Source organism: Gavia stellata, chromosome 2, assembly GCF_030936135.1.
Source record: "Gavia stellata isolate bGavSte3 chromosome 2, bGavSte3.hap2, whole genome shotgun sequence".
Taxonomy (NCBI): Eukaryota; Metazoa; Chordata; class Aves; order Gaviiformes; family Gaviidae; genus Gavia; species Gavia stellata.
The window spans coordinates 112,487,658-112,515,458 of record NC_082595.1 but is presented as its reverse complement, the minus strand read 5'-3'; the positions used below and the strand labels follow the sequence as shown (position 1 = coordinate 112,515,458).

The following is a 27,801-nucleotide window of genomic DNA, read 5'->3' as shown; positions in this document are numbered from 1 at the left end:
GGGGTAGCGGATGCCATCTTGTTCTGCTTCCCGTGGAGATATGCGACGGAAGTTACTGAGGTTAGCATCGACAGTTAAAACGAGGGGTAGTGGCGTGAAATTGTGCCAAGGAGTGTGCACCAGGAGAGTCACGCTGGCAGCGAGCTGGGCTGGGCACTGGGACAGTGGAACGGTTATTGGGAGGGGAATCAAAAACTGCACTGGCTGCTGTTAGTACAGTGCTGGGTCACTGGGGAGATGAGTATTTATTTACAGGAACATTTGCAGGCCTCAGTCATAAGCCAGACTTCTCGTGTGTTACATGCTGTTTAAAAAGTGTAATAGGAAGTAATTCTTCGCACCACTGCCCTTGGAGCGTCTTCTGTTTCTTTGCTTTTTTGGCTCTGTGTGAAGCAGGCAGATCGCTTACCTTGAAATTGTTCCGAATAGACCAGATTGGACTAATATCAGTCTTTCTCCACCTCTCTAGATATCAAAATGACTTCCATGCTGACCCACGCCATCAGAAACCTCCCTGCTTCCTCAGCATGGGCTGCCAGGGTCTGTAAGTATCTTTACATTTATTAAAAACTTGAATTGGTAGGTCATAAAGTTCTGGTTTAAGTGTTGGGTTTGGAATGGATGCTTGTATCTGAATCTCTGTTCTGTTGTTGTCTCAAAAAAGATGACAATGTTTTTTGGTTTTTTTTAAATAACTAATTCCATTGTTGCCATATTTGTCCCTTCCAACATCAGATGCGGGAGGAATCTCATGTTAACTGGTGATATGAACTGTATCTACTATCTATGAACTGTATTACTAACAGAGTAAAGTAAAAAAAATCTCCCAGGTGTTCAGGTGCAGTTGTTTCACTATGTCATTGTATTATTTTTTGACAGTTCTTACAGAAACTAGAAATGCTTTTAACATCTAAGGTTTGACAGACCCTATTTTTTCATTTCTTGTTTTCCAGTTGCTCGATCGCTCAGCTGCTCTTCACAGTTACAAGCCACAGGTAACGTGAAAACACCAGGAATCTCAGTGGGTCTGTGCTGTAGAAGACTATTTTTGAAGCCGCCCCCCTTCTCCAGAGTGTCATTCTACTTAAATCTTAGAAACACAGTGCAAACTGCCTTAGTTGGAGTGCTCTTCAAAAGTTGCAAACGAATAAAACTACAGGCAAACCGCTGTTCGCAGCAGAGTCCTCTCAACCTCCGAATGCCCCTCACTCCCAGCAGCTATGCCCAGTCCAGAGCTCGTGCCCCATCGTCACCTGATAGATTGCTATTTCTGGAACTTAAAACAGAGGGGCTAAGCTCAGGGTTTATAAACTGTCTGGGCATAACCACATCGCTTGCCCAGAGGGGAGGGGATTGTCCCTGATGAGGAGAAGCTTGTGGAATTAGCTCTGAAGTCCAGCGAGACGAGTAAGAGGCTCAGGTCTCGGTGGAGCCGCTGAGCACACGCAGTTATGTGGGTTATTAGCTGTGGCCCTTACTGAGCGGTCGGGGTGATCCGGGGTTCTGGGATTCATTAAGGGGGGGGTTGCTCAGGTGACTGTAATGGTTTGAGCTGCCTGGATTTTGGAAACTGGCCTAGGCAGCAGCTCCCCCTCGTCTCCTTGGCTTTGCGCAGAGCGCCTTATATAACTCAAGAACAGTGCTGGAGTTTCATACCGGTGCTCGCGCTTGCTCGAGCACAGTATTTAGCTGGACTTAATCTGCTTTTACGAGTCTTTGTCCTTTTCTGGCTTGTAAAAGGAGCTGCCCCATGCTGCCGTATATGCTCATTAAGATTTGCAGGCCTGATTGCATTAGGAAATTCTCATCACTCCAGAAGAGCTCTGACAGTGGCCTGTTGAACAATACTGTCTTGAACCTGAGATGCTCAGACACCTTACGGAGAAGTAGGAAGTTACCCACAGCAGCTGTACGCACTCTTCTTGCTACTGCTTTCCTATGGGAGTGCAAGATAGTTGACTTCTTGAACTGTGTTTCGATTTACATTGAATTATCTCACCTTTACTGTGCAGTAAGAGCACATATATGGGCAGTTACTGTGGAAGGTGTATTGCTGTTTGCAGTCCTTGCTGCGCCCAAGTGAGAGATCTTACTCAGGCTTTGAGTTTGCTCTGCCTCTTTCATGCTGTGAGCTGTGCAGCGTTTTTAGAGGTATCTCTTCCTGCAGCATTCTTGTCAGTGGTAACAGAGACCGGGAGTTATGTGCCTTTGTTCTCAGCCGTGCTGTTGCCTCAGTGGAGTTACAGATGAATCTGTCTGCTGATGGGGGAAGTACTGAGTTGTTAAATCATTTTTCACAGATCACACAATTAACCAGTTAGAGACAAGATGACAGCTCAGGTGTCCTACCTACTCTGCTTTTGATTTGGGCACCAAAAGAGAACAATTTCCCTGGTTTTCTAGTAGTTTTAACAGAATTTTACTTCAAGCTTGTTGGTATTCTTGTTAATAGTCACTTTTCTCTTAGCAGTCCAGCCTAAGAGTAAGAAGACCTTAGCCAAAAGTGGCGTGAAGAATATCGTTGTGGTAGAGGGTGTCCGTATTCCGTTTTTGCAGTCTGGCACCTCGTAAGTATAAAATAAGAAGAAAATACATGCTGACTTGGTTAATAGTAGAATATTTCTGTGAAAAAAGTTGGCTTACTTGTTCATTGTAATGTAGTTATTCTTACGCCTACGAGTACTGAAGTGGCAATGAGTTAAGCTGCTACAGTTATTCCAGCTTACCTAATAAAAAAATGTGATTTGAAGAAGATTGTTGATGTATATGAATTCTGAGAAGAAGGAGGATTTATGCTGCACATCTAGAGGAAGCTGTTGGTGAATCTATAGCAGATAAAGCAATGAGTTTCACAAAACTAGCAGGACGGGTGCAGAGAATCTGCTGTAGATTCTTCTTACTAGACTGTTATGCCACCAAATTCACAGCTGAATTAGGACCAAACCTAACTCTGAGGCTGGGTAGGGGATTTCTTCATTCTGTTACTGCTGCTTTTCAATGTTTTTAGTACAGCGATTGTGTGCTGACCTATACGCAGATAGTCTTCACAACCCGGGGTATGAAATGTTTGATTATAAATGCAGTGGAACATTTCTGGTACGTCACCAGTTCTGTGCTGCTGATGGGCGCTTACAGTAGTGAAATAGACATCTGTATCGGTTTCTGACACCCCTAAGTTTCTGCCTCTCTTGTTTAACTTCCAGGTATGCGGATCTTATGCCACATGACTTAGCAAGAGCAGCGTTGCAGTAAGTAAATTGAATACTAGAAGGGCCCAGAAAACTCGTTGAACTTCTGGAGTCCCAATGTTGGCACGGTGGCTTCAACAGATTTGAAAGCCAAGGCTTTAGCTTTGTCTCTGAACGATACGATCCAGGCGGTTCAGTTTTCATGGTCTGCCACCGCCTTAGTAGGTGGCTTAAGCAGTAGGGTTTACAGTCGGCTTGTGTTAAAGTTTATTGTTACACAGAGATGGCATTGTCCTGCTCGACAAATTCTAGTTAATTTGAATTCTGACTGTGGTTTTCTAAATACAGAGATCATAGCTACTGTTGAGGTGTGCTTACAATGCGTGGGAAAAACAATCTGGGCAATGCAGAGAAAACTAAGCAGCAACAAAAATAACAAGCTAATTCTCCTCTTGCCTGTCCCTTCCATTCTGCAGTGATTTGATAAAAGCCATAGGTCATTAGCAGTGGGTTTGGTTTGTTGAGAAGCAGGGTGAAGTGCTGTCGAAAAGAGAGAAGGCTTTACTAGGGGGGAAAGGAGATTTCACGGCCGAAGGAAAGATCGTGAGGTTGGGTGTGGTCATGCCAAATCTGAATGCCGTGTTTAGCCAAGGCAGGCTGATTTGGTTGACAGGCAGTGTGTTAGTCGTGTGTGAGGGCTGTGTCCTGGACATTTTAGGGGGTTTTAGTGTGCTGCAGAAGGGAATTGATTGATTGGAGGCCTTTAGTTTCATTTTTATTTGGTGCTTTGTAGTGCATGAAACGATATTTGAATCCCAGTGGCCTTAAATTCACTGCCTGCAGTGGGATTTGCTGTGTTGGTGTGTTTGTTAGGATCTTCTGGCAAATTACACAGTATGTTTTCTTGCGAACTGTGAAAACACACCACTCATTTTCTGTGTGTCTTTACTGAAATTTTACATGTTCCTACAGCAAAGGTGATTGGTTTTATTATCTCTTAAGGCCTTCTTCCTTTAATTTTGATGTCAGAATACTCCAAATTGGGGCAGATACTAACAACCGTTTTGGGATGGGTGGAGGTGTACAGTAGTGGCTTTCTTGAAATTATGTAATAATTTATAGTGGTATTATCGCCGTGATTATTTGCAGTCCGTAGTCAATTACACTTTTCATTAAGTACATATGCACGCGAGCTTTCTTCGGAACTAGGGGTGAAAGATGTTGCTCCATTGTTGCCTTGTTCTTAAGCCAAACTGGTGGAAAGAGGATGTTTGAGGACCGTGACAAGGCTATTGCTTACATGATTTGAATTCTGTTTGTTTTGATCTTCTCCTTAGGGGGTTGCTGAACCGGACCAGTGTCCCAAGGGATGTTGTTGATTACATTGTTTATGGCACAGTTATCCAGGAGGTGAAAACGAGTAATGTCGCCAGAGAGGTGGGTTACGTGCAGCATTTCCCCTGTGAGCCTGATTTCTGCAGCTACTATGAAGATGACAAACACTTAAAAAAAAAAAGATTCCCAGTATTGTGGTTCATTTAACCGTGATTTGGGAGTATGAACTAGTTGTGCAGTATTGCCTGTCAAATAACTGTATGGGACTCTGCCTCCTGTTAAATTTGCCATAGATCCAGTGCATTTTAATGCTGTGAAGCCTCTGCTTGATTCTTCCCTCAAAGGGAAGCTTTTGTTAACAATTGCTGATCACTCTAATTACCAGTTTGACTCAGATGCTGGCTTGTCTGAAGTACTTGAGAGGACCAGAGCATGCTCGATAGATTGTTTTGCTGTGGTATTTATTTATTTTAGTTGGCTGATCAGATGCAGCTTTTGAATGACTTGAAATGGAGTAGCTTGTCTGCCCTTTTTTCTGGCAGTCAGAAAACACAATTTGCATGTTATACACAGAAAGAAGCTGGTGTAGTGAAGTAATGTTACAGAGGTGGCATGTGATTTTCTATAACCTGGAGCCTCTGCCGTTGTTCTCTGCAACCGGGCAAAACCATGACCTAACCTGGGCTGGAAAGACTTAGGAGGTTATGAGGCTCTCCAGTTCCATCAGCAGTTTTAGCCTTGTATATGCAAATACTTGCTTTGGTCACCTGCCAGTCAGATGAGGCTGTGGTGTAATTTTAACTTGGGAACAACTGCTGAACTTTAAACTAGTTGGCCACGTCTCAACTAGGGAAGGTCTTGCTGTGAGCAGTTCTCCTGTGATGGGAGGCTGTGCTCTCAGCTGGGTCAAATGAGACGCTGCATTCCAAACTGCAGGAAGTGTTTTCTGTTCTCGGTAAAGCAACTCACGGTGCCTCATACTGAGGGGCCTAAATAATTCCTTTCACGTGTTACCTTTGCAAATAAGGTGAAGCAAAGATGATGTCAAGTAGTTGGAAGCTCTTTTGAAATTGTGAGGTGTGCAATTAGTTTTTCCCTTTATTAATGGGGGGCCAGTGACTGTCCGCATAACGCATTGAGAGCCCTGGCAGCTGGGCAGCTGCGGTCTCCTCCTGCTCCCAGAGTCTGGGGAGGGGAAGAGCTGCTGCAGTAATTGCCTGAATGAAAACTCGATGTACTTGTTTTCAGCTTAGTCTGCAAAGGTGTGTTCCTGGGCAGACGGTAGCTCTGACCCTGTGGAGCAGAAAGTGTAGGTTTTAACAGTCATTCTTTGCTGCTCATAGGCTGCCTTGGGAGCGGGTTTCTCTGACAAAACTCCAGCCCATACAGTCACCATGGCTTGCATTTCTTCAAACCAGGCTATGACCACAGGTATGTTGGCTGAAAGAACAAGCTGTGGGTTTGAGACTGAGCTTAGCAGCTCCTCTACGTCCCTCATCTAACTTGCAGTGCTTGCTGAATATAACTAAGCATCTGAAGGATTCTGGAATGGAAGGAAGGTTTTTGAACCAACGAAATACAATACGAATTGAGTGTCTGCTGTAGACACCCTTTGCATTCAGTGATAGTCTCTGCTCAGTGTCCATGTTAGCTTGGGAGGTAAAGACTACATCATGATAAGGAAGTTGCTGCTTTTCAGGCTACTTTCATCTTTGACTTAGCCTAAACAGAGCAAAAAAAAAAAAAAAAATCGAGACCCAGTTACTGTGCTAAATTGCTGGGGATATTCTTCTCCCAACTGCTGTGTGTGACAAAGAGAAGTGGAAGCAAAGTTACAAAACTAGTGTGATTCAGAAAAAGTCTGTTCAACCTGCTCAGTCACTGTTCAGCATGTGTTGTATGACGTGCCCAAAGCCAGAGGCTGGAGAAGGAAAGAAGATGTAGTAGTATCCAGGGCACTAATGGGGTAAGTGTCACTTCTCCCTGCCGCTCTCATGGGAAACTCTGTCTCGTTCTGCAGGCGTGGGTATGATTGCGGCTGGACAGTGCGACGTCATCGTAGCAGGGGGTGTGGAGTTAATGTCAGACGTTCCCATTCGTCACAGTAGGAAGATGAGGAAGACTATGCTCACTCTTAACCGAGCCAAGACCTTGGGTCAAAAGCTCTCCCTGATTTCCAAAATTCGCCCTGACTACTTTGCTCCTGAGGTAATTTTTTTCCCAGGCATTTAGATATTTAAGCTGAACAGTTTTATAAGGAGGTGTAAAACAAGTTGGCTTAGGTAACTTTTTTAGCCTCAGCAGAGAGGATTTAAAAAGGGAGAGCCAGCTGCCTGTGGCTCGTGTTTATTGGATCCCTGTCCTGTGCTTTCGGTTAAAACTGCAGTTGATTAATGCATCTCATAGCATTCGTGACTCACTGCTGTGTCTTCTTACATGTTGGTCTTCAGTAAACCTAGCTTATTTCAAAACCTCCCTCTCGTTCTGCAACTCCTAGACAAACTGTGCTGGAGACTACAAAGTAGAAGCTTTTTTCCATCTATATAAAACTTAAGCAAGGATCCTAAAGGGTCAGAATAATTTTTGTTTCCTAGATAATAGAAGTAACATGCTTAATATCAGAGAGGAGTATCCTCGGTCTATTAATATAATTGTTGTTTGATTAATGCATCTTAAATATTCCTTATGATTACTGCTCCCAGCCACATCTTGCTGGGTGCTGAATGTGTTCAGCTCCCGTGTTTAGGCCCTGATGAGAATGGGCGGTCTGCTGGTTAATGTCAGGAGTCTGCTGTAGAAGGAGCCGCTCTTCTGTCTTGGAGGTTGTGAGAGAGGTGAATTATGACATGGTGCAGATGGGAAGGAAAAGCACGTCCCTCCTTACTACCACCGAACTCTTCATGAGAAAACCATGTGTGTCCATGCCACTGCTGGCTGCCTTTAGCGTCAGTGCAGCGAAGCACAGCGTACATACAGCAGAGATGAGATCCAAAGTCCGAATAAGATATGAAAATTGCAGACTTGAATGCATGCAGGGATTTCCTGTGTGCTGCTGGAAGAATAAAAGCTAAGCTGAAGTCACCTGCTCTCTCTGGTTTTCCTTGAGGAGGTATTTGACAAGGAGTTTTAAGGCCCCAGGACGTGTTGTTTCACCTTAGCCCAAAAAGTCTGGTCACCCTTCGCAGAGGAGTCCTTGTTAAATGCACAGGGCAGCTGCTCTTTGTCTGCGTGTGCAAATGCAATACAGTTCTTGAAGCCCTGGAATAAGCAGCAGTCTGGACCTCATTTTTATCCATTTTTTTTTCTAAGATCTTTGAAAGTGATGGTTCCTCTAATACGTTTGACCAAGTCACTTCTGGTATGATTACCATGTGTTAATTGCATAGCTCTAATATTAACTGCTCTGCTTAATAAACAGAAGGGCCTCACGGGCTGACTGTGCAGGGCTTAACCAACTTCTGAACTTTCTATAACTGCCCCCGGGCAGGTCTTTACGTGTGCTGACTTTATTTTTCTGTTTTGTAGCTCCCAGCCGTGGCAGAGTTCTCCACCAGCGAGACTATGGGGCACTCTGCCGATCGTTTGGCTGCTGCTTTTGCCGTTTCCCGCTTGGAGCAAGATGAGTATGCCCTCCGTTCACACACGCTAGCTAAGAAAGCCCAGGATGGAGGCTTGCTACTCGATGTGGTACCCTTCAAAGTGCCAGGTAAAAGTGCACGTGTTTCATTGCTAGCATGCACTAGTTCAATAAAGCAATATTTTATTTAGAAAAGGAGGGGAAGTGCTGAGGTCAGATTCATAGTGTTCTGTGTGCCTGATACAGATTTTTAACTTTTTATATGCTGTCTCTTTCTCCTTGAAGAACTACTGAATAGGAGCATGTTTCTAAACGTGCATATCTAAATATATAAACATATCCTTACATATTTAAATTTTGTCGTACCCCTCTCGTATCCATGCTAATGTGGTGAGAGAGCAAGGAAAATCAGCACGGTTGGACCCCAAATCCCCCTGCTCTTTCAGTCAGGCAAGAGAACCCATCTTTATACCCCAAGCTATTAACAATAAATAGAAAGCCTGATAAAATCCTGGTCTGGTAAATCAGGTGCTGGATAGGAAGAGCTGAAAGGTGTTCCGCTTGGTAGACTCCAGTTCAGCAGGCATCATGGTCCTTGCTCAGATATGAAACAGCTTGGGGAGAAACTTTAAGCTGTCCTTTCTGTGGCCTGATTTCTACCCTCATCCCCCATCAGCCAGTAGGCACGCTTTGGTGTAATACCTACTCGTTTGGGGCACTTTTACGCTGTAGTTAGTTTCCTAGAGAGACCTTACTTTTGTAGATCCGCGGTTACGTATGGTCTTTATACTAAAATTGGTGCTTTTTGTTAACTGGCTTACTTAAGCAGTTGGTATAGTTGAAGATGCATGTATTTGGTTCTTCCCAGTGCTCTTGCTTCCTCAAAACTTGGCACATAAATATATACTGATTAGGCCCAGTTCTCCAATTTAGGCTTTATAATCTGAACTTAAATTCTTTTATCAACTGGGTTTTCCATGTGGTAGGTTTTTCTTACAGTAAGTAGATTGTAGCGCTTCATTTTTGCAGTCTTCAGAGAGAAAGTAATGTAGCTTCAATTTTTAAGTGCTGTTTTTTAGCCATGTTAAATATTCTGATACCATGAATGTATTTTCCCTTTTTTTTCTCCTCCTGTCATAAAAAGCACAGTTTTCTGATATTTTTTTTTCCTCCTGGGCTCCTGATGTGCAAATTCATGTATGTTGCTGACTTTCGTAGTTTAAAGATGCTTTTTTCATCAACAGGCAAAGATACAGTTACCAAAGATAATGGGATCCGTCCTTCCTCAATGGAGCAGATGGGGAAGCTGAAGCCAGCTTTTGTCAAGCCGTACGGAACTGTCACAGCTGCCAACTCCTCCTTCCTGGTAATGCGCCTTCCCATCACTGCGAGCTGGAGGGGAAAACTGTCCGGTTTACCCTCTGCCTCCCATAGATCAAGCTGGTATAATCTGTGGGAATGAGTTGTTTTCTTTGTGGTATCACCTCCTTTCGGATTTTTCAAGGGTAACTTTGAACCGTACTATGCTAAACCCCTGAAATTTTGGTCTGTCGTACCTATTTGCTCTTTAAGAGGCAGCTACGGAGAAGCACAGGGGGTTGATCATTCAAAGGCACGTGTAGAAATTCTGTCCCAGGATGGGATTGATCACACTACAAGTCTAGAAGTTAGTTTTAGTCTAACTTGTCACTTTAAGGCTTGCCCTGTAATCTACAGAGGGGAAGGAGAGATTTCTCTAGCACATCTACGATAAGCTCTCTTCTGCATATGCTCCTTTTTCTCTCTTGAGCACTTTTAAAGGAAGCTTTTTTAAGATGCTGAAGTCTAAGGTAGCTGTGTAAATTAAGTGAGGTGTATCTGAGCCCCAGTTCCCAAGACTCAGGAGAAGGTGGTTGCCACTGAAGGTCTCCCGCAGAGGGCTCGAGGTGACTGACTTGTTCCTGCACGCAGCCCTGACAGATTCCTGTCTGTGAAAAGGCTGTTCCGCAGTTTGTGACGAGCAAGTAACTGCTGCTGGGGCTCTTTTGGCAGCAATGCTTTTTAGTCTTAGCATTCTCGGGGACTTACAGAGCCTGGTAATGCCACAGCCTTGGTGTTAGGAACAGCTGAAACACTGTTGGTGTGCTGTCTGCAGCAGATCTGTAGGCCAGCTTGGGCTATTACCCACGAAAGCAGCGATCATGTGCCAGGGCCGTGATGTTCGTTTTTGGAATGTGGTAAGCCTGTGGCTTGTGTCGTCCCAGAATTATAATCGGTTTTGGGATGGAGCTGAGCGGACAGGTGAGTGTTTGGGGTAACCAGCTTGTCCTCAGCACTGGTGGGGCAGTTAGGCACCTCCGTCCTATTTGAAACCAGGGGGAGTTGTGGGTCTGGACTGTAAGGAGGTGCTTCAGCGATGCGTGTGCTAACATCATTCAGAGATCGTCCATCCATCAGCTCAGTCATGCAGACTTCTTCTTTGTCCCGTATCATCGGGGGATGTCCTGGAAGCTCCGGTTGTATCCGGGTCCTCTCTTGGCAGCTGCTCTGCGGGAGGGCTGTCAGGCTTGTCTTGTGCGCAGGGTGCGCCTGCGTTTCAGGCGGTGACCTCACTGGCTTTGTCCGCCTGTTTCAGACAGACGGCGCTTCGGCAATTCTGCTCATGTCTGAGGAGAAGGCTCTGGCGATGGGATACAAACCGAAGGCCTACCTAAGGTAAAGAGGGACTGCTCTACATGGCCTCTGAAGCCTGCTCTCGCTTCCGTCTTCTCCTCTTTCTGTTACTAATAGCATTTCTCCCGTGCAGGGACTTTGTGTATGTGTCCCAGGATCCAAAGGACCAGCTGCTACTGGGGTAGGTGGCGATGATTGAGACCATCCCCTGACAGTCCGTACGAGCACAGCAGCCTTGACTTGCCATTACGTGTTTGGTTTTTGGGAAGTATCTCATGGGATATTACATGTCTTTGGGCTTTCTCGCCAAGGTGCGAGAGCCGCTGCGTGAGGTGTGACTCATCAGGGAGAGGTGGCTAATGTGGGAGAGCGGCTGTGGCAGAAATGCTCCCCCCGATTTGCTGGGGGGCATGTTGGCGTGTCGGCGCTAGCCGTAGTTACTTGAGGTTGTGTTTCAGTCGGAGTGGGACAGGCAGAGAGCTGTGCCACGCACCCGAGAGAGGAGGAATGTAACGTGGGGCGCTGTGGAAAAAGGGGACGATGATGTGAGGAGACATATTCATGCCAGGCTTGTTTCTTAACTCTTCTTCAGTCCAACATACGCTACTCCCAAAGTGCTGGAGAAGGCTGGTCTAACCATGGCTGATATCGATGTGTTTGAATTCCACGAAGCTTTTGCTGTAAGTGCTCTGAACATTAAGGATGCCTCTAACTGTGAAATGCCATTCTGTCGACATCTGGTTTTGTGTTGGTGAAAGCTCTTGTGAAGACCTTCACTAAATGTAGATAGGTGTAATTCTACATTTATGTCTAAATATAAGTACTGTATATATTTTAATTATATACCATTTTCACATTGACACAGTCCATGCTAAGAGTGGCTTATGTTTCTTGAAGTCACCAAAGGGATACAGATTCCTCTAAAATAATACATTAAAAAAGTAATCTTACTTTCCCAAGACCCTTGTATGAAAGAAACCATGCTGCACATCCTCTGCTAATTGGGGTGGGGATGTGTGGACGGTGAGGTGGCCTGTTAATGAGACAGTGTCTTTTTCTAGTTAAGGTTGATTACAGGGCTGATCCTGTAAAATGCTTTTTTCAGTTGGCTGTATTAGTTTTGTGGCTGTAGCTAGTCTCAAGGTATCTCCTACTTGCTAGCGCTGTCCATAGGCTTTCCTCAAAGTCTGCCGTTATCCTTGTTAACGTCGCCCTCCCCTCCTTTTCAGGGGCAGATACTGGCTAACCTGAAAGCTATGGATTCAGACTGGTTTGCACAAAACTACATGGGCAGAAAGTCAAAGGTAAGACACAGTCAGGACACTTTTATCTCTAGTTTAGTTTTACTTCAGGACTGATTGAGTTCCACCTTGCAGCCGGGCGTGCTAGTGCTGCAAAGCAGGGCTTCTGTTATGTTCTCTGAGGAGAAGCAGTGTTTCTTGAACTCCGGGTTAGCAAATCCCCGTATGAGCGGTTTCTTTGGGAACGATGGCATTCCCGTTGTCAGCAGGAGGTGGAGATCGAGAGCCACAACAGTAATTGTTGGAGAGGAGGGAATTAAAAACGGTGGGAGGGGTTCAGTCCTCCTGCATGCCTTCTGGCAGCACGGGGTATACCTGTCTGGCTGGAGGGGAAGCATCAAAGCCTCCGGCAGAGTTTTGTGCTGTCATCACGTACTTGTACATGCCACAGAACACTTCGCAGCGGCCCAGGCTGGCTGGGGAGGTTCAGTGGTGTGGTGAGGCCAGTCTCCTTCCAGACAGGTGATTGTGGCTGTCCCTCTGTGTGTTCTCGCAGGTCGGAGCCCCTCCTCTGGAGAAGTTCAATAACTGGGGTGGCTCCCTCTCGCTGGGACACCCTTTTGGTGCCACTGGCTGCCGTCTAGTCATTACCGCTGCCCACAGATTGAAGAAGGAGGGGGGACAGTACGGCCTGGTTGCCGCCTGTGCTGCGGGAGGGCAGGTAAGGATGCCGCATGCTCTGGCGCTGTTCCCTCTGGAGGGAGGGGCAGCAATTACATTTCTGGTCCAGGTGGTGCTATGAAATCCTGCCCAGTTACTCCAGTTGTGGGGGCACCTCTGAAGTCCTGTGGCACTGGGTGTTCATAACGCCCTCCGGCTCGTCTGGCTGCCTCCTGATCGCAGCTCAGTCCAGCGAGCTCCCTCCGCCTTGTCCACTGTGAGACTCTCCAGCCCATCTCGGAGTCGCCCCTGGGCAATGGTCACTGCAGCCCCTCGGGTACGAAAGGGAAGGAGAGATTTCTGCCATGTTCCGAGGGTTCCTTTTGGTGACTCTCAAAGACTTCCCAAATCGTGGTTTGTCGGCATCGTTCTTCTAATCTTGGAAAGAAAAGTCTTTGCAAGAAAAATAGGGGTGAGACTCTCCCTACAGCTCTTGAGGCTGTGGATGGGAGCCCTGGTTTGCGTTGCGGTGACTGGTGGCAGTTCTGTGGGGACCCGACCCAGCTGTAATCTGGGGGCCCCAGTCCCAACATTGCCTCCACCCTGAATTCCCAGTTTGGTTCTCAGGAGAGCCTGATGCATTGGGCAGGGTGGGCTCCGGTGCCTTGAACAGCCTGAAGCGCATCTGTGCTGTCCCGAAGCCATCGAACTACTGTCTGCAGAATCCTCTTCATGAACCGGCTCTGGATTTTCACCTCCCCTTGTCTTTTAAGACAGTCAGGAGATGGGCGTCTCCTGTTGAGTGTGTGCCTGTAATAATTAGTCCTTTCAGTGACCGTCCTCTCTCTCTCTTTCTCTCTCTCCTTTCAGGGGCACGCGATGATAGTGGAGCTTTACCCTCAGTAACGGGACAAGGGACTGCTGAGCGGGTATTTGTATGTCCTGTGCCTGGCAATGCCATTTCAATGCACTAATAAAAACATACATGCAGTCCTTCTCGGAAAGGATTTTTGGTGGCCTTTGTAAATACCTTTTAGCTACTCGGCTGGTAATTTTCAACTAATGAATGTGCTCTAAGAAATACTCCACTTTCAGGAGAATAAAAGTTAATGTGGCTCTTAGTCTCTGCAGGGTCCTTGTAACCTTTCTGATTTCTACTGTAACTCTTCAGTAAGCAAGAGAAGAATGATTCCAAGGCTGTGTACAGAGAATTAAGTTTGGAGACAGGGAGAACATAAAGTACTGGTGGTCGGTGGGCTGAGATGTGAGTTAATGTGTCCTTGTAGGGCATAACAAGTGTTTTCAGGAATGGGTTCAAACGGAGTGGGCTGACCTGGTTCGTAAGGAGGAAGTTTGCTACACGATGTCCAAACAGCACTGGAATTAGCAAATTGCTTCTGACAAATGAGGGTCACTGATGTTAGACACAATAAATCAGGAAAAAATCCCAATAGTCTGGCTTTTTTCTTTCCTTCCCCTCCCCTGAAATATGTCGGGGATGGTTTCTGTGGCGTTTGCCGTGGGGGCTGCGTGTTCTGAGTTGGCACCAGCTGTCTGCTTTCCTAAATCATAGAATCATAGAATTGTTTAGGTTGGAAAAGACCTTTAAGATTGAGTCCAACCGTTAACCTAACCCTGCCATGTCCACCACTAAACCATGTCCCTAAGCGCCTCATCCACACGTCTTGTAAATACCTCCAGTGATGGTGACTCCATCACCTCCCTGGGCAGCCTGTGCCAGAGCTTGACAACCCTTTCAGTGAAGAAATTGTTCCTAATATCCAGCCTAAACCTCCCCTGGTGCAACTTGAGGCCATTCCCTCTTGTCCTGTCACTTGTCACTTGGGAGAAGAGACCAACACCCACCTCCCCACAACCCCCTTTCAGGCAGTTGTAGAGAGCGATGAGGTCTCCCCTCAGCCTCCTCTTCTCCAGACTGAACAACCCCAGCTCCCTCAGCCGCTCCTCATCAGACTTGTGCTCCAGACCCCTCACCAGCTCCGTCGCCCTTCTCTGGACACGCTCCAGCACCTCAAGGTCCTTCTTGTAGTGAGGGGCCCAAAACTGAACACAGCATTCGAGGTGCGGCCTCACCAGAGCCAAGTACAGGGGCACGATCCCCTCCCTACTCCTGCTGCCCACACTATTTCTGATACAGGCCAGGATGGCGTTGGCCTTCTTGGCCACCTGGGCACACTGCTGGCTCATCTTCAGCCGGCTGTCGACCAACACCCCCAGGTCCTTTTCTGCGGGGGAGCTTTCCAGCCACTCGTCCCCAAGCCTGTACCGCTGCTGTGCTGGTTTTGTCTGGGATAGAGTTAATTTTCTTCATAGTAGCTAGTATGGGGCTGTGTTTTGGATTTGTGCTGGGAACAGTGTTGATAGCACAGAGATGTTTTCGTTACTGCTGAGCAGTGCTTACACAGAGTCAAGGCCTTCTCTGTTTCTCATCCCACCCCACCAGCGAGTAGGCTGGGGGTGCACGGGAAGTTGGGAGGGGACACAGCTGGGACAGCTGACCCCAACTGACCAAAGGGATATTCCATACGATACGATGTCACGCTCATTATATAAGCTAGGGGGAAAGCTGGCTGGGGGACGGCTGCTTGGGCTGGGCATCGGTCGGAGGGTGGTGAGCAATTGTTTTCATTTGCATCACTTGCCTTTCTTGGTTGTTGTTGTTATTTTCCTTTTAATTAAAATTTTTATTATTTTTATTTAATTTCACTAATTAAACTGTTCTTATCTCAACCCACGAGCTTTCTCACTTCTACTTTTCCAATTCTCTCCCCCATCCCACTGGGGCAGGGGGGGAGTGAGCGAGCGGCTGGGTGATGCTTAGTTGCCAGCTGGGGTTAAACCGCGACAGTTGCATGGGGTTGTTGTGACCCAAGTGCAGGACTCGGCACTTGGCCTTGTTGAACCTCATCCAGTTGCCCTCGGCCCATCGATCCAGCCTGTCCAGATCCCTCTGCAGAGCCTTCCGACCCTCCAGGAGATCAACACTCCCACCCAACTTGGTGTCATCTGCAGACTTGCTGAGGGAGCACTCGATCCCCTCATCCAGATCATTGATAAAGACACTAAACAAGACCGGCCCCAGTTCCGAGCCCTGGGGAACACCACTTGTGACCATCTGCCAACCGGATTTAACTCCGTTCACCACAACTCTCTGGGCTCGGCCATACAGCCAGTGTTTTATCCAGCGAAGAGTGTGCCCATCCAAACCATGAGCAGCCAGTTTCTCCAGGAGAATGCTCTGGGAAACAGTGTCAAAGGCTTTACTAAAGTCCAGGTAAAAACGTCCACAGCCTTTCCCTCATCCACTAAGCGGGTCAGCTCGTCATAGAAGGAGATGGGAGAGAGCTGCTCCACAATCTGCCCAGAACCCGCCTCGAGCTCCAGAGCCCCAATCAATCATCAAAATACGTGCTTTTGAGACTGTTTTGGTAACTCCTGCCTCTCCAGGGCACCTTGGTTACACACTTTCGCTGTCTGGCATTTTGAAATTCAGAAATAGGGGCGGCGTAACGCTCGTGCAGAATCGAGTCGTTGATAAACTCCAGCTGTGCAGGCTTGTGGTCTTTCTCCCAAGGTTTTGGGAAGGTGAGACAGCTGTTCTTGCCCTTTTAGCCAATGTTTTGGGTTATTTTCTTCACTCCTCTCTTTGTGGTTTTGTTAGGCTGAGGATGGCTGCCGTTACTTGCCAGCGAATCGAGATTCTTCTAAAACAACCCGCAAAAACCTTCGAGTCCTTTGCGTGAAAGAAATGGCTTCTGCGACCCATCAGCTGCCCCGTACAGCCCCGCAATTCGGGAGGCGCGCCTGAGAGAAGGGCCGGCTGCGACAGTCCGTGCTTATTCCCGGTTGGAACTCTTGTGCAATGCCGCTGCTCTGCGCGGGTGGGAAGGCGGCGCAGGGAGGCGGCTGCGGGTGCAAGAGGGGAGTCGGGGGCCTGTTGGCTTTAAAGGCAACGTAGCACCGGGCGACACAGTTGTGTAGCTGCTTGCTTTGTGGATGGGGCTGAGCCCGCCCGTCCTGCCTGCGTGGGCACGGCCCTGGCTGCAGCAACGGATGGACGGGGGGCACAAGCACCCCTGCTGCAAGCCCGGGGGGGCTGTTGTGGCTGCGCTGGAGGGAAAAGCTGCAGCCAAGGCTTGCTGCAGGGACCGGGGGGGGCTGAAGCCTGTACACTGCTCGGTGCTGGCGTGTTTGGGGCGGGGAAGGTGCTGTTTGTGCTCTGCTCGGGGGGTGAGCTGAAATATCACCCCGACTCGGGTGCAAGCGTGTTGCTGGTGTCCTGGGGCAGCCCTGGCAGCCCCGTTGGACCGTTCTGACCTGCCTGTTCCATGGTGGATCATTTTCACAGTTATTTGGGGGATTTAATCCTCCCCCTCCAGGGTCTCGGGGGGCAGTCGCAGGTGGTGGCTGGGTGCCTACACGCTCGCTCGGCGGGGCAGGGCTGCAGCCCTTCGGGATGTGACTCATCCTCCAGGCTCATCCTGCTCCTCCTGCCTGCTCTGCCGGTGCCTCTCCCGCGTCCCCGCCGCCCGCCGGGACCCTCGCCACCACCGTCATCGTCGTCGTCGTAGGCGAAGCTGCTCGGGTGCGTCCCGCACCCGTCTGTGTGGGGAAGGTGCTTGGGGCAAACGGGGTGGGCTGGCTGCAGCAAACCGGGAGGGGAGGTGGAGGAGCCTTTGCAGAGCTCCTTTGCCGGCTCTCTACGGACGGAGCCCGGCTCTGGGTACGGATGGAGCCCAGCTCTGCTCTCCTCCAACCAGGCCTGGGTCTGACCCTCGGCTCCCCGAAATGGCGGGGAGTCCCCCGCAGCCTGCCGGTGCTGTTTGCCGGGGGAAACCGGGCTGTCGGGGCGTGCACAGGGCTGTGCCCGCAGAGGCAGGAACGGGGCAAAGGTTTCTTTCCCTCTCCTGGTGTTCCGGATCGACCCGGGGCGGAGGTGTGAGGTGGAGCGCGGTGAGGAGGGAGGGGGTCAGGCCGGGCAAGGGGTCCTGGCCGGGCTGTGGGAGCTGTGCCGTGCCGGTGTCGTCCCCCCCAGGGGTGACGGAGGCGACGGGCACGGGCGAGCCAGGGCTGATCTCACCTCCTGGGTGTGCCGGGCTCTGCACGCTTGCGTGGCAGGACAGGCAGCGGGGCCTCGCCGCGGTCCCTGGCCTGGCATCCCGGTGAGCAGCCCCCGTCTGCTGGGGGGGGGGTGGGGGGCATGGACTGGGTGGCATCGGGGAGGACAGACACCCCCACCTGCATCCCCTTGGGGAGGTGGCGGTGGGCAGGGGTCCCAGGATGGGGTGCTTTGTCCTGGCGGGGGGGGGCTGGGGGGGTATTTGGCTGGCAGGACTTGGGGGGGCTGGTCCGGGGGCAAGCCACAGAACCCGCGGCTGATGAAGTCCCGTTTGCAGGGAGCCTGAGCTGCCCCCGTGCCCTGCCTGTGCCCCGCATGGACACCCGGGTGCAGGATGGGGCCGAGGCACCGCTGGAGGGATGCCCAACGGCCGAGGTGAGGGTGGGCAGCAGCTCGGGAGCCAGAGACACCCCACAGATAACTGGGGCTGGGGGACCCCCAGGGGTGGAGGATGGGGATGTGGGTGCTGCCACCAGCAGCAGTGTGGGGCTGGGAGCCAGGGTCATGTTCAGGCTGGGTAAGGGGGGACTGTGGCACGGAGGAGCCAGCCTGACCCTATAGCTTCCATGGGGCTGGAGGGACAAGCTGGGGGACAAGGGGATGTCCCAGCTCACCCCTCTCCTCCCGGCACAGGTGTCGGAGGGGGCCCGGTGGGAGCAGCGGCCGGCGGGGCAGTGGACGGTGGCGGAGGTTGGGGCCTGGCTGGCTGCGCGGAGCGGGGCCGGGGAGCTGGCGGAGCTGGCCCACGAGCACGCCGTCTCGGGCCGGGTCCTGCTGCGGCTGACGGAGGGGACTCTGCGGCGCATGGGGGTGGCCCCACGGAGCCGACGCCGGGAGCTGCTGCGGGAGCTGCTGCGGCTGCGGCTGGAGCAGGAGCTTGAGGAGCTGCTGAGCGTCGTTGGGGGTGAGCATCCCTCACGCCGGGGCCGTGGGTTGAGGGTGGGCACCGGCCGTGACGATGCCGGGGGGCTGGTCCCCCCAGGGTGCTCACCATCACCTCCCTCCCCAGAGAGAAGATGATGTCCCTGCGGACGTCCCGGAGCACGCAGATGGAGAGCTGACGCCACGGGAGGACAAAGCAGCAGCTGGAATTGAGCACCCAACGCAGGAGCGGTGCCGGAGGGAGCCCCGAGGTCACCGTGTCCCCCCCAAGGAAGCCCAGACCTGGCAGGCGTGGCAGGGAGAAGCGGTCACCGGGCCCCCGGCGGCACAAGTGGAGGGTGGCTGCCCCTCACGCTGCTGCCGGCTCCCATGGGGTCCCACTGGCTCTGGCAAGCTCCGGGGAGCCCCGTTGGCCTCACAGCCCCCCAGGATCCTGCTGCAACCCAGGGGCAGCCCCAGGAGTGACCCTCCAGTGACAAGGCACAGCAGTGTCTGTCTGCCTGTCCGTCCACGGGGCAGAGGGGACAAGTTCCCGAATTGCTGCACTGGGGAAATCCGTAGCCTCGGCGCCCGGGGCTGGCAGGAGGAGCAGCCAGCCGGCCTCAATAAACACCTTCCTGGTAATGACAGAAGGGTCCCCGCTCCGAAATTTCCATCAGCCCAAGCCCGCCACACCCCTGGCTGGCAGCCCTGGAAAGGGAGGCTGCAGCGTCCTCTCCTCTGCTGTTTTCCCAGCCAGAAACTTCTGCAATGGTGGGGAGGCAGCCAGCCCCCGCCCCGGCACAGCCGGCACCAGGCAGGCTTCCCCAGGCAGCTGTGAGCTGCAGGGGCAGGATCCGTCCCCGGGACCCGGTTTCCCATGGAGGAAGGGGGGCGAGTGCTCCCTGCCTCTGCAATACAGCACCCCAAATCTTGCGCGGTCCGAGGGGTCCAGAGGGTCCAGCCAGATCCTGTGTTCCACCCCCAAAGAGGGAGGGGGTCCAGGAGGTGGGGGAGACTCCGGGCAGGCAGCGTCAGCTGGGGCGCACTGAGGTGGGTCTGGGGGGAGCAGGTTTGGGGGAACCTTGGGTGCAGGGCTGTGGTTGGGGGGGGTGATGCCTGTGGGGTGCCTTTGGGATCCCCCTGAGGCAGCCCCGGATCAGCTCCCTGGGGTGGCTCGCGGGGGCGAGGTGTAGAGGTGACAATGGCGGGGGGGCTGGGGGGCACAGCATCACCCCGAGGGGCTGGAGCCGCGCTGTGCTTTACCCCTGTGCCCCCTTTCTCAGCAAAAGGGGCATTGTGGCTGTGGGGGACAGGGCTGGAAAGGCCCTTGGGGTGCACCCTGGGGTGGGGGCACCCATCCGAAAGCAGTGGGCGGGGGGTGTCTCCAGCCCTGGCATGGGCATGGCCCCTTTTATAGCTGATGTGGCCGTCCCCAGCAGATGTGCGGCTGATGCGCAGGGAGTGGGGCACGGGAGTGGGGTGTAAGCGGTGTCGCCCTGCTTCATGCACAGTGCTTACAAATTGATCGTCTGATGGTTTGCTCGGGTGGCTCCAGCTGTGGGAGCTGTGCCGGGGGGGCTGTGAGTCCCTGGTTCACATCTTCCTCCATTTTGCCTTGCTCCAGCCCAGGGGCTTTCCCCATCACAGAATCACAGAATCACAGAATCACAGAATCACTAAGGTTGGAAAAGACCTGTAAGATCATCAAGTCCAACCTAAAAAAAAAAAAAACAAAAAAAAAAAACCACACACAACACACCAAAAACCAACCCACCCAACACCACACAGCACCATGCCCATCAAGCCACATCCCACAATGCCACATCCACACGCTCCTTGAATACCTCCAGGGAGGGTGACTCTACCACCTCCCTGGGCAGCCTCTTCCAATGTTTCACTACTCTCTCAGTAAAGAACTTTTTCCTAATCTCCAGCCTGAACCTCCCCTGGCGCAACTTGAGGCCATTTCCTCTTGTCCTGTCGCTTGTCACTTGGGAGAAGAGACCAACACCCACCTCACCACAACCCCCTTTCAGGGAGTTGTAGAGAGCGATGAGGTCTCCCCTCATCCGCCTCTTCTCCAGACTGAACAACCCCAGCTCCCTCAGCCGCTCCTCATCAGACTTGTGCTCCAGACCCCTCACCAGCTCCATCGCCCTTCTCTGGACACGCTCCAGCACCTCAAGGTCCTTCTTGTAGTGAGGGGCCCAAAACTGAACACAGTATTCAAGGTGCGGCCTCACCAGAGCCGAGTACAGGGGCACGATCCCCTCCCTGCTCCTGCTGCCACACCATTTCTGATACAGGCCAGGATGGCGTTGGCCTTCTTGGCCACCTGGGCACACTGCTGGCTCATCTTCAGCCGGCTGTCGACCAACACCCCCAGGTCCTTTTCTGCGGGGCAGCTTTCCAGCCACTCGTCCCCAAACCTGTAGCGTTGCCTGGGGTTGTTGTGGCCAAAGTGTAGAACCCGGCACTTGGCATTATTGAACTTCATCCGGTTGGCCTCAGCCCATCGATCCAGCCTGTCCAGATCCCTCTGCAGAGCCTTCCTGCCCTCCAGCAGATCAACACTCCCTCCCAACTTGGTGTCGTCTGCAGACTTGCTGAGGGAGCACTCGATCCCCTCATCCAGATCATCAATAAAGACATTAAACAAGACCGGTCCCAAAACCGAGCCCTGGGGGACTCCGCTTGTGACCGGCCGCCAGCTGGATTTCACCCCATTCACCACAACTCTCTGGGCTCGGCCATCCACCCAGTTTTTTACCCAGCGAAGAGTGTACCTGTCTAAACCACGGGCCGCCAGCTTCTCTAGGAGAATACTGTGGGGAACAGTGTCAAAGGCTTTGCTGAAGTCCAGGTAGACAACATCAACAGCCTTCCCCTCACCCACTAGGTGGGTCACCTGGTCATAGAAGGAGATCAGGTTGGCCAAGCAGGACCTGCCTTTCATGAACCCGTGCTGGCTGGGCCTGATCCCTTGGTTATCCTGCACGTGTCCCGTGAGTGCCCTCAAGAAGAGCCTCTCCATAACCTTCCCCGGCACCGAGGTCAGGCTGACAGGCCTGTAGTTCCCCGGATCCTCCTTCTGGCCCTTGTAGATGGGTGTCACGTTGGCAAGCCTCCAGTCGTCCGGGACCTCCCCCGTTGACCAGGACTGTTGATAAATGATGGAGAGCGGCTTGGCAAGCTCCTCCGCCAGCTCCCTCAGCACCCTTGGGTCCTGCACGAGCTCTCAGGGACGACGGCTAATGGTTTTGGAGATTGTCTCCCACATCCCTGGCTTGTTCAAGGGACCTTGCTGACTTGAGCATGGCTGACGAGCCACCATCCCCGTCCCTCGCCGGCTCCATCCCCTATACCGGGGCTATAGGTCTGGCTGCCCCATACCCTTCCCCTACAGAGGCAGGAGGAGGCACCGAGCATCTCTGTCCCCTCTGCAGGACCTGCTGCCTGCTACCTTCCCCACTCCTTGCTGCGGCCCCGAGCTCTCCTGCATCCACCTCCTGTTTCGGGGTGTTGACAGGGTTCCCCTTGTGCACCTCCAGCCAAGTAACAGGGACCTGGCCGACCTCCCCTGGGCCAGAGGAAGGGGGACGCACATTTGCAGGAAGGCTTCAAGAGCCCCCTCGTGATGTTAATGACCCCCCTCCCCATTAATTGCCCACGGGGGAGACCATGGTCTGCAGCCATGACTTGAGGGCAGACAAACAGCACTTTGCTCTCTGCTCTCCCGGGCTGCTGCTCCTTGCACAGGCTCTGGGCAGGTTGTGGTTTTTCCTCCTGGCTTGTACTTCACCCGGCTGCCGTTCCAGTTCTCAGAAATCGGAGCCCTTCTCGGAGTGGGCTGGGGCAGCCTGTGAAACTGAAACTGCTCCTCAGGCTCATGTGCTTTCAGGCAAAAAAGTTCATTTCTCTCTCCTCAGGTTGAGAGTTTATCCTCCAAACCCCTGCCGAGGATGGAGGATGCCAAGAGGCGCTGCTTTGGCAGAGCTCCCTGCAGGAACCAGCCAGCCGGGTGCTCCCAGTGCTCTCACAGCCCCTGGGACTGGTGCCTGTGGGGCTGGAGCATCTCCCATAGGGCAGCTGGAGGGATGCAGCCCCTGGGACCAGTGCCTGCAGGGCTGGAGCATCTCCATCAGCCCCTGGGACCAGCGCCTGTGGGGCTGGAGCATCTTCCGCAGGGCAGCCGGAGGAACACAGCGAAGCACCTGCTGCCCCAGGGGCCTGACCCACACTCAGCCAAGCCTGGAGAGACAGGCAGCTCACCCTGGGGCAGCCGGCCAGATCCACTCTCCTGCGGAGGCAGAGGGATCCCTCTCTGCTGCAGAGACCTCGTCCTGCGGGAGCTGAGCCCCTCCAGCTGCCCCGAGAAGGACTTGGGGGTACTGGTGGATGAAAAGTTGGACATGAGCCGGCAATGAGCACTCGCAGCCCAGAAAGCCAACCGCATCCTGGGCTGCATCCCCAGCAGCGTGGCCAGCAGGTTGAGGGAGGGGATTCTGCCCCTCGACGCCGCTCTGGTGAGACCCCCCTGGAGCACTGCGTCCAGCTCTGGGGTCCCCAGCACAGGGAAGACATGGACCTGTTGGAGCGGGTCCAGAGGAGGCCACGGAGATGGTCAGAGGGCTGGAACAGCTCTGCTGTGAGGACAGGCTGGGAGAGATGGGGTTGCTCAGCCTGGAGAAGAGAAGGCTCCGGGGAGACCTTCCTGCAGCCTTTCAGTACTTAAAGGGGGCTTGTAGGAAAGATGGGGAGAGACTTTTTGGTAGGGCCTGTAGCAACAGGACAAGGGGGAATGGTTTTAAGCTAAAAGAGGGGAGATTCAGACTAGATGGAAGGAAGAAACTGTTCACGCTGAGGGTGGTGAAACCCTGGCCCAGGTTGCCCAGAGAGGTGGTAGCTGCCCCATCCCTGGAAACATTCCAGGTCAGGTTGGACGGGGCTCTGAGCAACCTGGTCTGGTTGGAGATGTCCCTGCTCATGGCAGGGGGTTGGACTAGATGGCCTGGAAAGGTCCCTTCCCACCCAAACCCTTCTGTGATTCAATGATTGGGGCGTAAGAGGAGCAGGTCGGGGAGGTTTCCAGCCAAGAGCCCCAAGCGCTGCCCAGCCCCTGCTGCCTTTCGCCCCAGTGGCAGGCAGCAGCTTTGCCAGCACCCCGCCGGCGCTGGACGGGCACCCCTGTGCAGAGCCCAGGACAGGATTTGGGAGCCTGGTGTGGGTGCAGGGGGCTGCTGGTGCCTGCTGAGCTGCCTGGCTCAGCTCCAGCGTAGCAGCAGCCCAGTTTCACTTTCACATTCTGCTACTGGCAATGGCCTGATAGCCGGAAAGCCAGAAGCCCTCCCCCCCGCCCCTACAAACAGGAGGCAGGAACCCATCTGAGACCTGGAGCTACATAACGGGAGGGTTTGGGCTGGGCTGACACCAGCCTGGGAGCTGCCAAGCACTGGAGGAGAGAGACGGTAGGACCTTGCTGATGAGCTCTCGGGCTGGGAGCCAGGGATCAGCATGGAGCAGGGATCTTGTTTGTCTTCTGCTTCATATTTCATGCGTTTTCCCATCACTTGAGAGGTGCCAGGGGAGGAGAGAAGGGGTTTTAGGGCAGCAGGTGAATGGTCTCTGCTCTGAGCGTGGGATAGAGGAAGCAGCCTTTACTTGCCAACGTGTTTGAGGAAGGTTGGGGAACCTGTGTGTGCTGCACAGGTTGAACTGGGAGGGTAGGAAGGAGGCAGGGGGGTCAGAGCAGGAGCAGGTGGGGAAGGAGGAGACATCGGCGGGGGGATTCAGGGGCAGACTGACGTCTGCAGAGGTGCAAAGCCCGGCTTCAAGAGCTGGCAGCCAGGCTGGATGGGGATGGACCCACTGTCTGCTCCAGGGACAGACCCCTTGCGGAGCCCTTTCCCTGCCGTGAGCCGGTGCCCGGGCTGGGAAACGTTCCACCCAGCCAGCACTGATCCTGCCCGCCCTGGGCCCGCCCCAGCCCCACGGTGGGTCAGGATGGGTGCGCTGGCCTGAAGCCCAGCTGTGCTGGGGGCTGGGGGCCGGGAGCCGGGGCGGCTGCGGAGCTGTGCATGCATCTGCACCCTGGTGCCGTTTGCTTCCCTGCTCTGGAGACAGGGGACCGGGCTGGGACGTGGCAGAGCGAGCCTGCAGGGCCAAAGGGAAGGTGGGAAGGCAGCCCTGCGGGTGCCCTCGTGGCCTCAGAAAATGAAACGGATCATTTGGGGAACACCACCGATAATAACCTTCTCCATAGCTTGCTTTGTCAGCATTAACGGGGGTGCAGAAGCAGAGGGTGCAGTCCTCGGGCTGGCGGTGCGGGCAGCTTGGGTGGTGGTGCCTGCCTCCCACGCCGCTCGTTAGAGAGCGTGGCGGCACTGGGGTAACGAGCGGCATTCGTGGGACATCCTGCTCTGCCCCCAAGCCTAGGGGGAGAGTTTTTCCTTTTCTTTTCTATGGAGTGATGGTGGGATTCACCTCTCCCAGCCTTTCCCACCGTCTAAACTTCACCACCCGAAGTGCTCTGGTCCCTGGTGCAGCCCCTCAAAGGCACAAGCGCTTCCAGAGCCCGGTTCCCCTGGGGCAGGGCTGGGGAAAACACTCTCGAGGGGGCTGTTCCCGTGAAGCGGGGTGCAGGCAGTCCCATGACAGGTCATGCTGCCAGCCTTACTGCTTCCCTAGTTTGCTTCCAAGGACGGAAGCGATCCCAAGTTGTTCCATAAATAAGCTTAGTGGTCCTCTGCGTGCACTGACACAATTGCACGTGGCTTTTTCCTTATTCTTGAAGAAATATGAAGCCACGCTGGGCCTTTGAAGTGTGCTAGTTCAGGGTCCAGCTGGGCTGGAGTTAATGTTCTCCATTGCAGCCGTGCGGTGCTATTTCGGGCACGTGAGCCTGAAATAGTGCTGGTATCAGGTCAAAGTGCGAGAAGGCCCGAGGCCAGTTGTATGAGGTTCAACAAAGCCAAGTGCCGGGTCCTGCACTTTGGTCGCAACAACCCCATGCAACGCTACAGGCTTGGGGACGAGTGGCTGGAAAGCTCCCCCGCAGAAAAGGACCTGGGGGTGTTGGTCGACAGCCGGCTGAAGATGAGCCAGCAGTGTGCCCAGGTGGCCAAGAAGGCCAACGCCATCCTGGCCTGTATCAGAAATACTGTGGCCAGCAGGAGTAGGGAGGGGATCGTGCCCCTGTACTCGGCGCTGGTGAGGCCGCACCTCGAATGCTGTGTTCAGTTTTGGGCCCCTCACTCCAAGAAGGACATTGAGGTGCTGGAGCGTGTCCAGAGAAGGGCGACGAAGCTGGTGAGGGGTCTGGAGCACAAGTCTGATGAGGAGCGGTTGAGGGAGCTGGGGTTGTTCAGTCTGGAGAAGAGGAGGCTGAGGGGAGACCTCGTCGCTCTCTACAACTCCCTGAAAGGGGGTTGTGGGGAGGTGGGTGTTGGTCTCTTCTCCCAAGTGACAAGTGATAGGACAAGAGGAAATGGCCTCAAGTTGCGCCAGGGGAGGTTCAGGCTGGATATTAGGAAAAATGTCTTTACTGAGAGAGTGGTGAAGCACTGGCAGAGGCTGCCCAGGGAGGTGGTGGAGTCACCATCACTGGAGGTGTTCAAGGAACGTGTGGACATGGCACTGTGGGACATGGTTTAGTGGGCATGGTGGGGTTGTGTTGATGGTTGGACTTGATGATCTTACAGGTCTTTTCCAACCTTAGTGATTCTGTGATTCTGTGAAGTTGGGAGGGGACAGAGCCAGGACAGGTGGCCCGAGCGGACCATGCCGCACGGCGTCATGCTCAGCAATCAAAGCTGGGGGGAAGGAGGAGGAAGGGGAGATGATGGTGGGTGCGGCATTTGCCATCCCAAGCAGCCATCACGTGCGTGGAGGCTCTGCTTCCCAGGGAGCGGCTGGACATCTGCCCGCCAATGGGAAGTAGTGAATAAACACACTACTTTGCTTTGCGAGCGTGCGCAGCCTTCCTTCACTTGCTAAACTCTCCTTATCTCAACCCAGGAGTTGTTCTTACTTTTGCTTTTCCACTTCTCTCCCCCATCCCACTGGTGGGACTGCACAGGCTGCTGGTGGGTGCTTAGTCGCTGGTGGGGGCCAGCCCCGTGGTGTTTCTCCCCCTCTCTTTGGGGGCTTGAGCTTCACTCACAGCAGCAGATGACTGTGTATCTGAAGCTGGGACTTTTCTGCAGGTCTCCAGGCTTTGCTCTCGCAGACCAGCCTACTCGCCATCCTTCAGCCTGCTCTCCATCCTTCCACGTCTTCTCCCCTCGAGAAAGCAGCGTGAGCCCTGCGCTCTCCCTTGCTGGTGGCTGCACGATGGTGGCAGGAGGGCCAGTATTTGAGGGGTCAGCAGGCAGTAGGGCACCGGAGGGTCCTTTTTAATCAGATTGAGCTTTGGCTTCATGTCCAGGCTTGGTCTTCCTCCCCGTGATGCTGCTATGGTGTGCAAGCATTCAGTCCCGTTCTGAGTCACTCCTGGGCACCTTTTGCTGTGTGCAGAAGAGGCGCTGAAAGCAGGAGATCCGTACTTCGCAAACTGTCCCTGGGCTAACGTACACAATGGGTATGTGGGTTAGGTCCCAGGTGAAACCCTAGTCTGGTCTCTGCCCCAAAAAGGCCCTGATGAGTCTTTGCTGGCTGGGCAATCATCACTGGTGGAGAAGGGATGGCCTCCACTGCTCCCTGGAATGAATCCTCTGTGTTGATGGTTTACTATCTCCTGGCCACCTGGTCTTCTCCTTTAGGATTTTGGGCCTTTCCTTCCCAGTTTTTTTCCTCCTGAATTCTTGAGGTGGTCCCTATCTTCATCTTAACACCCCACCCTTGTCTCCCAGGCCTGCTGCGTGATGGTGTGCTGAGTCAGCTGAGCTGGGGAGCTTGGCTGCCTGTGTCCTCTGGAAAGTCAAGCGTCTGACCGAACGGAGCATCTGCTGTGAGGTGAGATGAATCAGACCCCACATCCGTTGAGCATATTGTCTAAATCTTCCCTGACTTTAAAGGAAAAGCTGACACTAAAGGCTCTGAAATGGTCCAAGAGCCCTGTCACAAGCACCTCGGATCAATACCTGTGTTGGTAAGAGTCTTGTGTCGTTGGTAGGACGAAAGCTGAATGCACGGGAAGGTTTTGTG

The 27,801-nt window shown here is 52.9% G+C and overlaps 1 protein-coding gene across 2 annotated transcripts; it reads left to right on the top strand.

The window, feature by feature from the left end:
* Positions 1–243: 243 nt before the first annotated feature.
* HADHB (hydroxyacyl-CoA dehydrogenase trifunctional multienzyme complex subunit beta) lies at positions 244–14,104 on the top strand. Of its 2 annotated transcripts, none has more exons than XM_059828854.1 (15): positions 244–544; positions 954–995; positions 2,471–2,567; positions 3,204–3,248; positions 4,526–4,625; positions 5,867–5,954; positions 6,544–6,731; positions 8,049–8,229; positions 9,345–9,466; positions 10,715–10,794; positions 10,886–10,933; positions 11,345–11,432; positions 11,982–12,056; positions 12,550–12,714; positions 13,524–14,104. In XM_059828854.1, exons 1-15 carry the CDS (start codon positions 478–480, stop codon positions 13,557–13,559), a joined length of 1,422 nt encoding a protein of 473 aa, XP_059684837.1. In that variant the 5' UTR covers positions 244–477; the 3' UTR covers positions 13,560–14,104. The 2 variants fall into 2 exon arrangements, with proteins under 2 accessions (XP_059684837.1, XP_009812330.1); XM_009814028.2 differs by having other exon boundaries at positions 2,468–2,567.
* The last annotated feature ends 13,697 nt before the right edge of the window (positions 14,105–27,801 follow it).

What these genes read in the sequence shown, in the direction of transcription:
- HADHB (XM_009814028.2), top strand. Translation starts at nt 478, where the DNA reads ATGACTTCCATGCTGACCCACGCCATCAGAAACCTCCCTGCTTCCTCA. An exon ending in CGAGTAATGTCGCCAGAGAG is followed by an intron (nt 4,626 to 5,866) that starts GTGGGTTACGTG and finishes TGCTGCTCATAG; the next exon opens with GCTGCCTTGGGAGCGGGTTT. An exon ending in AAACCAGGCTATGACCACAG is followed by an intron (nt 5,955 to 6,543) that starts GTATGTTGGCTG and finishes CTCGTTCTGCAG; the next exon opens with GCGTGGGTATGATTGCGGCT.